The 15,694-nt window shown below is 37.7% G+C and overlaps 1 protein-coding gene across 12 annotated transcripts in view; it reads right to left on the reverse strand.

Moving 5' to 3' along the window:
* Nucleotides 1–15,694, reverse strand: part of ATXN2 (ataxin 2) — a 131,751-nt gene that overhangs the window by 50,100 nt on the left and 65,957 nt on the right. For 11 of the 12 annotated variants that reach the window (XR_009497162.1, XR_009497161.1, XR_009497160.1 and 8 more), the window contains exons 6-12: nucleotides 13,669–13,793; nucleotides 10,977–11,068; nucleotides 10,299–10,496; nucleotides 8,650–8,828; nucleotides 5,733–5,942; nucleotides 2,139–2,321; nucleotides 35–232 (exon numbers count right to left, since the gene is read on the reverse strand). Coding sequence is in view for 7 of the 12 variants with exons in the window: in XM_059893692.1 (XP_059749675.1) it covers nucleotides 35–232; nucleotides 2,139–2,321; nucleotides 5,733–5,942; nucleotides 8,650–8,828; nucleotides 10,299–10,496; nucleotides 10,977–11,068; nucleotides 13,669–13,793 (1,185 nt within the window). In the remaining 5 variants the exon portion in view is untranslated. The remainder of the gene's footprint in view (nucleotides 1–34; nucleotides 233–2,138; nucleotides 2,322–5,732; nucleotides 5,943–8,649; nucleotides 8,829–10,298; nucleotides 10,497–10,976; nucleotides 11,069–13,668; nucleotides 13,794–15,694) is intronic. The other variant, XM_059893696.1, reaches the window with a different exon arrangement.

Genomic DNA, 15,694 nt, shown 5'->3' on the forward strand with positions numbered 1-15,694 from the left:
GTCATTGTGGATCTGGAAGCCCTTTCTTACATACCCTCAAGAGATGGGGTTACAGCTCTGTTGGATGCAGGACTGGCAGGCGTAGGAGATGCAGCTGGTACAGGCATAGCAACAGCTTCAGCTGGAATAATACCAGCTTGGGGAGAAGCAAGAACTGGCCCACTAGGAGTATTTCCAATACTATTCTGTCTGGGAGACCTGGGTCTGTGAGTTTTAGGGGATAATCTTGGAACTACAAGAAAGAGAAAAGTTACCCATTATATTCTCAGTTCAATGTCACTTCTTCAAAAAGGCTTTCTGAAGATCTAGGTAAAATAGTTCTATCTGACCTCCTCCCCAATTACCTTTTATCCCATCACCCTGTTTTCTTTTTCAAAGTCTCAGGAATAGCAGTGATGATGGACAATACAAATATCTGAAGAATGAAAGCAATTACTAATACCTATGTCCAACAGTAGTTTTCCCTCCTAACTAATTATATTAATTCTAAAACAAAGTATTTTAAATGAATTTAGAAACTGGATTTCTAAGGCAGGAAAAATGCTACTTTTTAGGATAAAGATAACATTCTCTACTAAAAAGTGAGACTGTTTCTTTAAAATAGGTGGTGGTGGTGGTCGGTGGGGGGGGGGGGCGGGAAATCCCTAAGAAGTAGGCTTATTTGGCCCTCCTTCAAATAATAAACTCAAACACCTTTTAGCAGTTTGCAGCCAATCCTACCTGCTCTTTCTTACCACATCAAAATCCACTCTGCAGTAACTAAGGAAATTGGGAACTCAATTTAGCTCAAAGGGGAAGCTAATCCAAGGAGGGGTTTAAATTCCACATGACTTCAAAATAAATATCTAATAGGTTTCATATGCCATTATAAACCTATTCAGATTCAAAGATTTAGAGAAAAATGGTTCAATTTGCTTCACTTTAGTGGTTCTTTACTTTTTTAAGTCAAAAGGGTCATGGAAGGAAAGTATTATTCAACAACTGTCATTTTTCTAATTAGTATAAAGAGCAAACCTATAACACAGTTCTGTATCTCCAAAACTGTGATTTTACTCTTTCACTTCTATAATCATGTTGTCACTTTCAAAATTCATTTCCAGACCATCTGAGTAATGTCAAACAATTAATGGTACACTAAAGAAATAAAGATTTTAGAAATTCTATTTTTTGTTAATTGAATCATTTCCTTGTAATTGAAGACCAAAGAAGAAAACAGAAAGTTCAAAGGAATTTACAATAAAATTATACCAATATGAAGGTGAGCAATGTGTACCAACTAAAGATATTTAATGGAGCTGGGTATATTTTTGTTTGTTTAAGCTTAAAGATCTTTTTCTTTTATAAGTTCTATGCACTGATTAAGATAGATTATGACCGAAAACCACAATCATCGCATGCTCAAACTAGTTATCATGGAAGCAAAACATCAATATTAAGTAGCAAAAGCAGTCTTAACTTAATTGTAAGATCCTGTCAAAGTATATTTTTCACACTTTTATAGCTGCCATCAGCACATTCTTCAGACTAATCACAGATAAAACTTGGGCCCCCGTGTTTGTTAGTCCTTAAAAGGGAAATATGGTCAGGAATTAGTGCCATATATTGGTGCTACAGAAACACAAGGACCTGGGCCCAGAATACTGCCTGGCATAAAGTAGGATGTCAATAAAAATGTATGGAATGAATAAACGGGGGGGGGAAACACACAGCACCACAAGCCCAAAATAAATGTTTGTGGAATGAATCAATGAACAAAGTTGCTAAGAAGACACGAAATATGATCCCTCCAAATGTTATGTACTGTATTTGCCTTCCATTTGAGTGGTACTTTATAAAACTATAAAGTATATTCTTATTTATGAACCCCACATGAATTTCATCACAAGACCATAAAGTAGATTAGCTAAAGATTACTCACTGAGAAAAATGAAATTCAGAATGATCACATGATTTGCCCTAACATATGGTAAGTGGTAGAGCCCAGAAAAAAAAATAGTTTTCCCAATTCCTGGTTACTCCACTATTTTTCATATATATACTTAGAGTTCCTCAAACATAGCTCAAGCTCAGCCCTTTTTACATCTAGTAGAATAACAAAATGAACATTATCATTATGCTTCAAGCCAAGTGTTACCTACCCCCGCTGACCACTGATGACCATGTGCCCCCTGCGGGACTGGTCCTTGCTGCTGGAGGAGCAGTCGCTTCACTTGGTGGGGTATGGGATACAAATTCTAGGCCACTGGAAATGGAACCCCTCCCAGCAGAAACTCTGTGATTTCGAGGGTGTCGCTGGGCCTTTGGGGACATCCTTGGAGGCCCTAAGAAAGAAATAGTGAACATCACATGAATGCCACAATGTCCATCAGTACTACTTTCTTGCTAAATACACATAGACCATTCTTTCTCTTTCTCTCTCTCTCTCACACACACACACACACATTCCCCCTCTCTCTCTCATTTCTTCTTGGTTAAGAAAAAGGAAACAAACACCACATATATTTTTGGCCATACTCTTTCAGAATTATTTTGTGGAATGCCATAAAATTTTACAAATAAATTTTATTTTATTTCCCTTTATTTTTAAAGAAAGGGAGGGATGCAGTTGGTGGTAAGAAATCAAACAATAAGATGTCATAACTCTTCAAAGATCTTAGCAATTTGTTTAATCTATACCTATTATTCGTAGGCATATAAAAATAAATATAATAAAATGTTAATAGAGTTATAGCTACATGATGCAATGATTTTTATTTTAACATATACTTTTAGCTTTTCCCCTCAAATTTTCTACAATATATTACCTCTAAAATTCGGGGAAAAAAATTTTAAACAACAAACTATTGACCACGATATGTCTTTGTACTAGTAAAAAGATGCACATTTTCCTTCTTAAATTTCTCCAAAACCTTAATTTATCTACCTCTTCTGCCATGGTGAACAATTTCACGACCCATGTCTTACAACAGTCCTCACCTGTAGGAAGTGTCTCATACTTAACAGGCTGTGAACTGAAAATTCTACTGTTAAAGCATGACTTATAGACTAGAATAACTGACATTTGGGGAAGAAATTTGCACTGTACGAATTGTCAAAATTCCACATCAATCAATTCTGTCACCCCATTAGCAATTTCTATTTATAAAGAAGTCTACTGTGTATTCAAACAAAACTGTCAGGCGAAAACAGTGGACCCAATGACTCTTACCATAGAAACCTGACAGTGATAACTGGCAAAACTCATTCCTAATGCCAAAGCCAAGGCCCCTTACCCTTACCTTGCCAAACTCTTTTTTATTTTATTTTTTTGGCTGCGCCACGTGGCATACAGAATCTTAGTTCCCCGACCAGGGATTGAACCCGTGCCCCCTGCAGTGGACGTGTGGAGTCTTAACCACTGGACCGCCAGGGAAGTCCCTTGCCAAACTCTTTAGAATGTCAAATTAATTTGTGTCCTCAGTAGGAATTCAATCATGGGCACGATCTTACAAAGAATGTTAATGTTATATAATTTTCAACTGGAGATACAATTTATATTGAAGAATGAGTTAAGAACTGGGTATTTGCATATTTATACATAATTTTTACGTCCCTTTACAGAAAAAGACCAAGAAAGACGGCTGGCATAGCTCAATGAAATCAAACTCTAACTTAAAAAAATTCAGTCTTTGGCAATATGTAAAATTCTTTCAGAAACAAAATATATTCTCTATATTAAACACAGAAAACCACTATATTTAATAGTTTTATTTTGAAGTTCACATTTTAAAAATGCTTCAGCGTCACCTAACTACATGACTAGAAAACATTTTAATTCAAATTATTTAAAAAGAAAAACTGAATAACACAGCATCCCTGAATATGCAGAAGGTGTACTTTTGTGTGAGTCCTTACATCTAACTCTCGTGAACACGCTCACACTCACTAATGAGTTCTATTTTATCTAACATATTCTCATGAACATCACTTATGCAAACAATAGACCACAACAAATATGTCAACAGAATGTAGCTTTTCATTTAGAGGCCACCATCACAGGCACTTCTGAGTAAGGAAGTCACCTTGAAAATCATGCTGTTCAACATGCTTTCAACATGTTGTTGAACACGCTGTTCAACAGCTAACAAGTTTAGCTGCTTTAGTCAAGATCACATGACCTCCCTGCCTGGATGACAACAATTTATTAAAAAACAGTTGGGCTTCCCTGGTGGCGCAGTGGTTGGGAGTCCGCCTGCCAATGCAGGGGACACGGGTTCGAGCCCTGGTCTGGGAGGATCCCACATGCCGCGGAGCGACTAGGCCCGTGAGCCACAACTACTGAGCCTGCACGTCGGGAGCCTGTGCTCCGCAACAAGAGAGGCTGCGACAGTGAGAGGCCCGCGCACCGCGATGAAGAGTGGCCCCCACTCACCGCGACTAGGGGAAGCCCTCGCACAGAAACTAAGATCCAACACAGCCAAAAATAAAATAAATAAATAAATTTAAAAAAACAGCCAACTTGGGCTTCCCTGGTGGCACAGTGGTTGGGAGTCTGCCTGCCAATGCAGGGGACACGGGTTCAAGCCCTGGTCTGGGAGGATCCCACATGCCGCGGAGCGGCTAGGCCCGTGAGCCACGACTACTGAGCCTGCGCGTCTGGAGCCTGTGCTCCGCAATGGGAGAGGCCGAGACAGTGAGAGGCCCGCGCACAGCGATGAGGAGTGGCCCCCACTTGCCGGAACTGGAGAAAGCCCTCGCACAGAAACGAAGACCCAACACACCCCCCAAAAAAAAAAAAGCCAACTAGTTTTCTCCAGGGAAGCATTTTATGCCAGAAAACTGTATTAGTCTCAACATAAGCAATATCAACTGTAATTTTAATGAACGAATCAGATTAAAATTTTAACATATCAAATACTCCGAAATAATGTCAAAGGTCATTATCATTCAGAAAAAAGGTTTTTTACTTATGCACAACATTTAGATTAAAATGTGACCTTTCTACAACACATCCATGTATCTGATATGTAGCAATGGTGGATTTAGCATCAATGAATGAGAACTACAGGATTTTATTCTTTTTTGTTGACAAGGGAAATAAATAAATAGATAGATAAATAAATAAATAAAACCCTAAAGATTCATACATAGCTTTCTAAGATAAAAATTTTATCTTAGATCAAGAACTTCTTCCAGATTAAAGACTTTCACTATGAAATATTACAAAACTTTTTTTAAAAAATTCCCCAAACACAAAATTAAACTCTGTATTGTAATCTAAGAGTAAACACACAAAGGCAGCTACATGTAATGTCCCTCCTCAAAAAGGACCCCTAAACCATCACTCCTGCCTATGGCCAACAGGCAAATTCACTAGTACCTTGGCCAAGGAGCTATAAAAATGATAGGTTCTACAAAAAGTCCAAGACTGATGAAGAAAATTCACTGTTTACCATTAACCACTGTATACACTGTAAAGTGGAAGGGAGAAGGCCCTGGGCTGTAAAAGAGCATCATTACCAGGCAGAGACAAAACCCTCATTCTTACAATTCAGGATAGTTCATAGCTTCACACAGCATTTATCAAATTTCTAATGAACAAAAGGTTAATAGAAATAGTTTTAATAAACTAAAGTTAAAACACAGAAATTATAGGTTATTAAATAATGAAGAGGAAACTATTTTGTAATTATAAACTCACATAGGAGTTAAACAAAGACAAACAAAAACATGAACAAATTGTGGTATTGTACCTTCTGAAGACATGCGTTTAGGCATAGTAGAGACAGGAGCTGGAGAACCATGAGCAGAGGGGTGAGACGGGGGTCTGGATGGCCGCGAGGGGGGCCTGGAGGGCGGCCGTGTAGGGGTGGCTGCCCGAGGTGGAAGAGAGTTGGGACCTGACTGGTAGCGAGAAGGTGGGCGAGAGGAAGGAGATGGGCAAGGCGATGGCCAGGGAACACCTGACAGAACAAATGATATGAAGGAAAGTATAAAAACTAAAGAAAAAAATGAGGGAAAAAAGTAAACAGAAAAAAAAGTAAAATGACAAAAATGATTTCTTGTACATTTTAACCCTTTGAGGACAGTCATTTGACTTGTGATAAGTTTTAGCATAACTTAACTGACATAAATTCACATTTTACTTTAACCTCCTTAAAATTAAGTCTGTTTAAATGAATACACGTTCCCAAAGGGTTAATTAGGATCTACACATACTACTGAAGAAGACAGTTAAGACTTTGCCTATTAATTCTGCTTCTGTAACTGTTTCTTGGTAATCAATTGTTAAAAGGAGTATAACATACACCAGATAATTTCACACAATAAATCACAAAACTCAGGAATAAGATTATTATTAAAAGTTTTAGCTTGACACATCAGCTATTATATCTCATTAAAAATGCTGGTTTCTTATAACTGTCTGTGGTTTTCATCTAGTTTATACTTTAATGTAAGGTTGAGTTTGAAATCTCATTAGGCAGGTACATTTAAGTAGAAATAGAACATTACTTCTACTATTTTCTAGAGTCACAGGAGTGACAGGTTAATATTCATTGCCTTTTCAAAACACATATTTTAATCTTATCAAATTAGAAAAAGGGGACCTTCTAAATAATTTATGCAGTTAAACATTCATCTAAGAGACTGCTTAATAAACAATGCAACTACAAAGCAGTCATCACCAAATAAACCGACACTGAGGGATATGCACAGGTCAAAATACAGCTAACATGTAACATGACATATCACTTACCTTAATCTTAGGAAACAGTCCAGGTCTCCTCTCCATAGGGTTCCACACACTTGAGTATCATACATTTCCCAGCCCCTTTCAGGTTTTTTACTTTGAAAATTCTGTTCATGAACAACTAAAATTCTTTACTCAGTGAGCAAAGAAATTTCACCCCCAATACAAATGTATAGAAAATACTCAAGAGTGTTCATTGGAGAGGAATTCTGGAGAAAGACTCAATGAAAACAAATGAAATTGGAAACTTAGTGTTCTCTATTTTTCTAACTTTCCAAACTTAAATACCTAAAATTTAATGTCCACTGTTAGCCCTGAGTTAGTAACTAACACACCACCAGTATTATTATTATTATTATTATTATTATTATTATTATTATTATTATGGCTGTGCTGCACAGCATGTGGGATCTTAGTTCCCCAACCAGGGATTGAATCCACGTCCCCTGCATTGGAGCACCGAGTCTTTTTTTTTTTCCATGAGTAATTACAATTTTAATAGTAATATAAATAGAATCCCATGAGTTGGCATTATAACTACTTTCAAATAATAAGATAAAATTAATTTTAGGCTGATAAATTTTAAAAAGCTTCCCATTTTATTATTTTTTTTTTAGCTATATGTATACATATATCCCCATACGCCCTTCCTCTTGCGTCTCCCTCCCACCCTCCCTATCCCACCCCCCTAGGTGGTCACAAAGCACCAAGCTGATCTCCTTGTGCAATGCAGGTGCTTCCCACTAGCTACCTATTTTACATTCGGTAGTGTATATATGTCCATGACACTCTCACTTCATCCCAGCTTACCCTTCCCCCTCTCCATGTCCTCAAGTCCATTCTCTACATCTGCGTCTTTATTCCTGTTCTGCCCCTAGGTTCGTCAGAACCTTGTTTTTTTTTTTTTTTTAGATTCCATATATATGTGTTAGCATACGGTATTTGTTCTTCTCTTTCTGACTTACTTCACTCTGTATGACAGACTCTAGGTCCATCCACCTCACTACAAATAACTCAATTTTGTTTCTTTTTATGGCTGAGTAATATTCCATTGTATATATGTGCCACATCTTCTTTATCCATTCATCTGTCGATGGACACTTAACGTTGCTTCCATGTCCTGGCTACTGTAAATAGTGGAGCACGACTACCAGGGAAGTCCCCCAACAGTATCATTAATTACCATGGTTCCATACAGTCTATGGCACTGCTGTGTCCAATACCCCTGACTTGTATGAGAGATCCATGACCCGTGAGCTATATTTAACCTAGATACAGAGGTAGAATAGAAAAAAATATCTTCCTACTAAAGACACAAGTTTCTGTATTTTACTTAAGCTAAACTACAATATTCACCCTTACACTAAGAGTTGTTTCTATTTTTTTTTAAGCACTTTTTTCTTCACCATCTTCACATGACTCTTGGTTGTGTCTTGTATTGCAAGTTACCTCAAATCCTTTCTTGAAGTAAGCAGAACATAAATATATAAACAAACAGCTCATAAAAATGAATCTATATTAACCACTGAGTGTTTCACACAGATTGGGATTTTCCATGTAAACTATATCTAAATAATTTTATCATCCAGTATTTTTAAAATTGAGAACCTACCCAAAGTTTCCAATTTCTTCACATATGTGAAGTGTTTTTTCTGCCAAGTGAATGTCTTTGGTTACATTTAGCACTTTATCTTAATACATGAGTATTTCATCATGCTAAATGCTGTATATGCCAATAACATACTAATTTTTACTAATTTTACTAATTTGATATCCACAAAGGCAAATTTAAATTAAGTGAAAACTACTCCACAGAAATCATTAAAGGTATGCATGTTCTTATCAACGATGTAAAACTGTAAATATTCAGAAAACTGTATTTGATGAATGACATTGACAAATTTGGTCAAAATACTTGCCTCCATTAACTACTCTTTGGTCTGAACCAGAATTTGGGTTGAAATCTGAAGTGTGAGAGGAGGATCTCGATGGCATGGAGCCCGATCCAGGCTGGCCCATACGCGGTGAATTCTGTCGCCCACTTCCCCAGGATATGACTTCTCTATTTCTTTGTCCAGGAGGAATATATTTATTTTCCCTGAAAATGAGAGATCCTTTAAATCATTTTATCCTAATAGATACCAGGCCAATGAAACATATCTAAAAGTAATTTAGGCAGAAGGGAATGCTTGTTATTAAAAGGTTAAACACTTAAAACCAAATGGCCCCACTTCCAGACACCCTTATTCTTCCATCTTACTCTAAGCTCTAGCCTCTGGCCTTTCCTTTCCCTCAGATAATCCCGCTAAGGACAAAATATAACAGATGTGTATTCATTCTTATCCACTTGGCCTCTTTATGGCTGTTTCTATCAATCATCATCTGTCTTCTTGAAACTGATCTTCCTTGGTTTTCTCTACTTCGTTTTCTTTGTGATCTCTTCTCTTGGTGGCTGTTCATTAGTTATTCATGGCTTCAACATCAATCCCCCAAATCCACACTGTCAGTCTCACAGTCTCAACATCTCTCCCTGAACACTTTAATTCAAATCACGACTCCTAAGCTGTGAGTGCCTTGAAGACAGAATGTGTATCTTATTCTACCAGGTATGTAGCAGGTGTTTCTCAACATGTTTATGAATAAATGCACAGAAGACCTGTGAGCCCCTCAAATGCAGTAAATTGCACAAATGGACTCACTCTATCTCTCCTCAAGCTTGCTCCATGTTTTCTACCGCCATTACCAGTACAACCACCAATCTGCTTGGTTATCAAATAAAACTCAGGGTCATCCCTGGTTTTTCTAACCTTTCTATCACTGGTTCTGGTCTCATTGGTTACCAAGTTCTCACACTTGAACTATTTCAATACAATAACTGATCTCTATGTCTCAGCCAATTCTCAATGTCCCATAGTTGGTTCATGCCATCCCCTATCTACAGGGTGCTTTTTAACATGACACAGGAAGAATTTCACTACCTCAGTTCCTATCACCAACTGTTACCACTGCAACCTCAACATACACCCCGTATTCCAGACATATGAAACAACTAGGTTTTCCCTGAACTGGACAAGTTCTTTCACCTGTCTTTCACCATGCAAGGAACTCCTCTGTTTTATGTCTCTTTGAGTGGCAGACAGATCTACTATCCTATCACAAAACATCACCTCCTCTGTTAGGCATTCTCTCACCCCACAAAGTTATGCTAGTTCCTCCTCACTTGCATGTTTCTAGTACTTTGACCACCCCTCTAATCTAGGAAATCATAATGAACTGTAATTATATGTACTCCCCCCACAACCTGTTCATTATTCTTTAACAAGCTCTTCCAGACCTTGACTTGCTCATCACTGTATATCCAACACTTGGCTCCACAGAGGTGATGCTCAAAAAATACTTTCCAAGATTACTGTAATCTTTTCTCTAACAGAACCTGAAACCAACTCCATTTGCATTCTCTACCTAAGCTAAGTTAAAGGAAGATGAAATATAGTAATAATAATACACCTTCTCACACAGACCTTGAGTTGTGTATCCAAAATACTGCATCATGATTTCCTTTAAATACCTAGTGTTTATGTTGTGGCCCTCACGTTCACTGGAATTTCTCTGAACTGCTGTGTATTTTTCTTCTTCGCTCCTATCATCATTTTCCAGGGCCACCCGGGCTTTATACTGGGCACTTGATTCAATTTCTTCTGCTAACTGGTTTGCCCTTGCTTCTCGTTTTAAAAATTCTTCTGAGTTATCCCTTTCTAAGGGCACCCTGGAACATGACGAAAAGAAAAAGCAAAGTGAGTTTCTTTAAGTCATAGTTTACATATCTGTCACAATCAACTATTAAGAGAGTTCAGAGTTTAAAATGCTGGTAAAACTGTAAGAGAGCTACAGTCATCTATTTATTTATAAATCAAAACTTGATTTTTCTTCTGTTACCTTTTCCCTGGAGGAATATAACATTTCCAAAACTGGTTGACTAGTCCCCCATAACCTCTGCACTTACCAATTTAGAGTTTTTACAGTGTAAAAAGGAAACAAAATTTATTTAGAGCAAAAAATTAGGGTATAAGTAAACTATATTTCCCTGTTTTAATGGGAATTTATCAGCGTAGGTAGTAAAAGGATAATTCTTTCACATAATCGTTTAACTTAAAATCCAACAGAAACATTTATTCAACATCATAATTTAAGTTGATGAAAATCAAAGGCAAATGTATTAAAACAAAAGCAAACTTTTAAAACTTACGTATATGAAGATAGACTGCTATCATATGTAGACACTACACCATAATTTTCTTCATTATATCGAAACATATCATTGGGATCCCATCCATTAGACTAGAAGAAAATGAAGCTCATTTTTCAAAATGACAAAGTATTTGTCTTCTTTAATTCAGTTATAGTCGATATCTACCTTAACAATATCTCATACTATTCAAGCAAAATCTAGCAAAATTAAAAAACAGGCAAAAATTTGCTTTAAAAATGTCTTAAGGAAAAACTTTCTTCTACACATCAGCCCCTACAAGTTGGTAAATAACTACAGTCGAACCTTGAACAATTCAGGGGATGGGGTGTTAGGGTCACTGACTCCAGGAATAGTCGAAAATCTGTAGATTCAACCAACCTTGGGATAGTGCATTACTATAGTATTTACTATTGCAAAAAAATGCGTATAAGTGGACCAGTGTGGTTCAAACCTGTGCTGTTCAAAGGTCAATTGTATACGAAACAATTATTTGAGATGTTATTAGTAAAAGTTCAGAACATTTTAGTTACTTCATAAAATAGCCTCAGGTCAGGGTTCTCTCCTTTCCCTACTCCCTAACGGTGACCTTTCTACAAGGTATTTACCTGAAACCTCTTTGAGTTGACTGATCATCAGGTCTGACTGATAGAAAGGGGTTATCATTATCCATGTCAGAAGAGGGCACAGCATCATCTGAGCAATGTTGATGGCAATTTCAAGACTAAAACTTGCCTCTAAGATCACCCATTAACCTTGGCTCCCTCTGTGCTACTCCAGATAAAACTATAATGTAATTCCACCACTAAATCAACTACTTCGGCCAAACACATGTGGGTAGGAAATCAGTTACTTATGGAAGCTTTAAAATATGCTCTTTTAGTATATACTCCATGTAAAAAATTTAAACAGTGCAGAAAGACATCCAGTGAAAAGTAAAATCTGACAATCCCAGTGTGCACAGATAACCACCATTAACAACTTCTTGGGCATAATTCCAGACATTCTCTGTGCATATGTAAGAATATGATTATTATCATCAGCTCTCTTTTTTGAAAATTCTCTGCAACTTCCTTTTTCTTTTAATAAGTTTTAGATATCTTCCCAGAATATCTTTCTTTCCAGTGGACATACAGTACTTCAACTGAACGGAGGTACAATAAATCTATTTAACCCATGCCCTATTGATGGACAGTTAGGATGTTTCCTATTTTTCACTATTAGAATAAAATGCTGTTAAAAACATCCTCATACATAATTATTTGAAAGTCTTATGGATAAATTCTCAGAGGTAGAATTGCTGGACCGAAGTGTATGTGTGGGGACTTCCCTAGTGGTCCAATGGGTAAGACTCCACGCTCCCAATGCAGAGGGCCCGGCTTTGATCCCTGGTTGGGGAACTAGATCCCACATGCATGCCGCAACTAAGAGTCCGCATGCCACAACTAAGAAGCCCACGTGCCGCAACTAAGACCCAGAGTAGATTAAATAAATAAAGTGTATGTGTGTTTTAAATTCTGATAAACATTGCCAGAATGCTCTCTAGAAAGCGTCTATCAATTTAACTGCTTCGCTATTAATTAGGAAAAAAAAAAAAAAAGAGTGCCTGCTTTTCCATATCCTCCACAGAGGTGATGTGCTGCACAAACCTGAGAACCTTCACATTCAGTTATATATGCTTCTTTAAAAAGTTTGAAAATTAATAATGATACGCTGACTACGTATTTCCAGCTTTGCAACTAGACAACGACTTAAACATCAAACGCAGATTGGTTGAATAAGACTTTTCTGTAATATTCAATGAAAGATTCTTCATCCCTTTGAAATTTTTTTTTTTAAAGATTTTTTTTGACATGGACCACTTTCTTACAAGTCTTTAGTGAATCTGTTACAATATTGCTTCTGTTTTATGTTTTGGTTTTTTGGCCATGAGGCACGTGGGATCCTAGCTCCCCGACCAGGGATCAAACACGCACCCCCTACATTGGAAGGTGAAGTTCTAATCACTGGACCGCCAGGGAAGTTCCCCATCCCATTCAAATTTTACTATCTAAACACTCATTTTTGGCAAGAGACTTTGCTTGTATCTCCACAGTTTAGAAACAGAATTTACAGAATCCTAATGACAGAGTCATTATTAAGTATTTGATTTATAGATGATGTGTTGTGCGAAAAGTAAAAATAATATATGCCAAGAGGCTTCTGGAAATAGATTTTTGTAGAGAATGTTCCTAATTTTAAGACAAAGAAATTTACTTATTGCTTTAATTCTAATGTAATCTAACAATATATCTTAATAATGAGTGCCTCCCTGACAGACAAGAAGCCTAAAAGTCACACTTTGACCTCACCGCTAGGTAAAGTCAACAGACAAGACACCACTTTTCTTAGGCTGCCTTATTCTGCAGAGTACTCAAAGCAAAACATGCCAGCATTTCTAGTTTCCCATGGTTTCCAATTAAATTTTTAAGTTGCTTATTAGGACTTACTTTAAAAACATACAAATAATTCATAAGCATCCCAAAGAAACATTTTTCTGTATATACTACCTAGGGCGAAGTCTCTATTTACACAATAAAACTGCTACTTTAAATATATTCACAACAACATACTTAAATTAAAACCAAGTGATAGGATGTCATACCATATCACATGACCACATCACATGACTAATCGAAAAGATTTTGCTTACAACATCATTTTCCAAAGCCTCCAGTTCCTCACTGGTAGTGAGTTCACCTGCATCCCAGGGCTCCAGGTCCTTCTCTTTGTGTTCACCATTCACTTTAGCACTGATAGCAGAGTCAGTAAAAGCATCTGCAAAGGATGGTTTTGGTTGAAAGATCATACAACCAGACAATGGGCTATGTGAATACATACATGGATTTATCAACAGAGATGTATGCTAAATGATAATTATGAAAAGTGAATTTCTGATACAGAAAGAATAGCATTCATTAACAGTATGCTTTCAGATGTGTAATGCTTCTAATACTATAACCTTCAAAAAACTTAATTCAGTAAATGGCATCACAGATGATTACTGGTGAAGGTGTGTTTTACCCATATAATTTTAAGCCACATGAAATGTTATAATGTATTCACACAAGTCATAAATTGTATTAAAAATAATTGCTTTGTGTTTCAGAATTCATCCAGAAATTTTCTATCAATCCATCTAAAACAAGATCTCTTTTGTTTAACAGACCCAGTAATTAGATATGCCCTCAGAGCTCCTTCAGCCAAATGTATGTTGATCTTTTAACTTTCCAAATCCACGTCTACATGCAGGGGTCAGTATCCTAACATACTGTTGCCATTAAGTAACTAAAGCCATTCGAAGTGACCCACCCCCACACAGAACCCATATTTCCCTAGAGCCACTCCAATACAAAGCTCAGGCCCCACAGTGTTATCTGTCCCCAGAAGGTTCAGGTGGCAGGCCTACCTGGACTTCCTGTCAATACCTTCTCACCTAATGTATCCTCTCCTCCTCTGCTAATGTTACTGAGAAGCACTAGCTTGTGAGAGCAGAATGGCATTAGTATGCTCACCTGACAGGAACTATCTATATCATAGCTGCTGTCCAGAAAAGAAAATCTCTAGTTGGAAGTTAGGACCCAGCTAAATAAAGGTCTACTTGGGCAATGACAGTGTTAGGAAATGCTTTGGAGATACCAGCTTACATTTCGATGTCTGGACCTATAAGGTATCATCTAGCACAGGGCTGCGGAGTTAATACTTCTGCTGATCTGGCTCTGCTAGAGAGTACTGGCTCCCAGTCACCATACCCTCACCCTTACTTCAAGCTGCCATCAAGGAGGAGGAGGAAGGGAAAAAATCAACACCTGTGTCTCCTTCAAAAGAGATAATTCCAGATAGATTTTTGATTTGGTACTCTTTCTATAACTGTCACTGGCTCCCCAGTGGGCAAGGTGATGGTGAAATAAGAAACTTGAGCCAGCAAATTTAGGCATGGCACTATAATAAGCCTAGCTAGCTCTTACCTCCTCTCATCTCAAACTACAGGTGGATAAGTGGATGTGGGTGTGTATTCATGCACACTAGGGAATAAAAGCATAACTGCACCTATGGGCTTAGCTGCCAGCTCTATCAGGCAGCATGGCTCCCGTTGCTAGCAATTATATAAGAGCCAAGAGCGTACCAAGGGGGATCCCCAAAGCAGCATGCCTCAGCTGGGAGTGGGATTAGCATTCACTGGAAGATGACTGCATTTTGGAAAAGCTAAGAGGTTCTCACCACTGATGTTATCTTCATAATGCCATCTTCAGCTGTAAGCCACTGATGGTCCTAAAAACTTGGCTTTATATGACACTTGCCTGAGTCAAGTTCTACTCTACATCATCTTAAAGTTACAGAAATTCTTGGTAAAACTGATTTTGCCATATGTATTTTCAAGAATGTGAAATGCTCCAGGAAAAACATCAAATAATGACTTACATTAGGTGGCTGAAATTCCCTACTTTAATTCTCACAAAATTAGAACAGAAAACTAGACCACAGAAAAATTACAAACCAGTCATGTTATCTTCTACAACAGGGGTCCTCAACCCCAGGGCCATGAACCGGTACTGGAACCAGGCTGCACAGCAGGAGGTGAGCGGCAGGCGAGCAAGAGAAGCTTCATGTGCATTTACAGCCACTCCGCATCACTCCCATTACCGCCTGAGCTCCGCCTCCTGTCAGATCAGCGGCAG

This window comes from Balaenoptera ricei, chromosome 14 (assembly GCF_028023285.1).
Source record: "Balaenoptera ricei isolate mBalRic1 chromosome 14, mBalRic1.hap2, whole genome shotgun sequence".
Taxonomy (NCBI): Eukaryota; Metazoa; Chordata; class Mammalia; order Artiodactyla; family Balaenopteridae; genus Balaenoptera; species Balaenoptera ricei.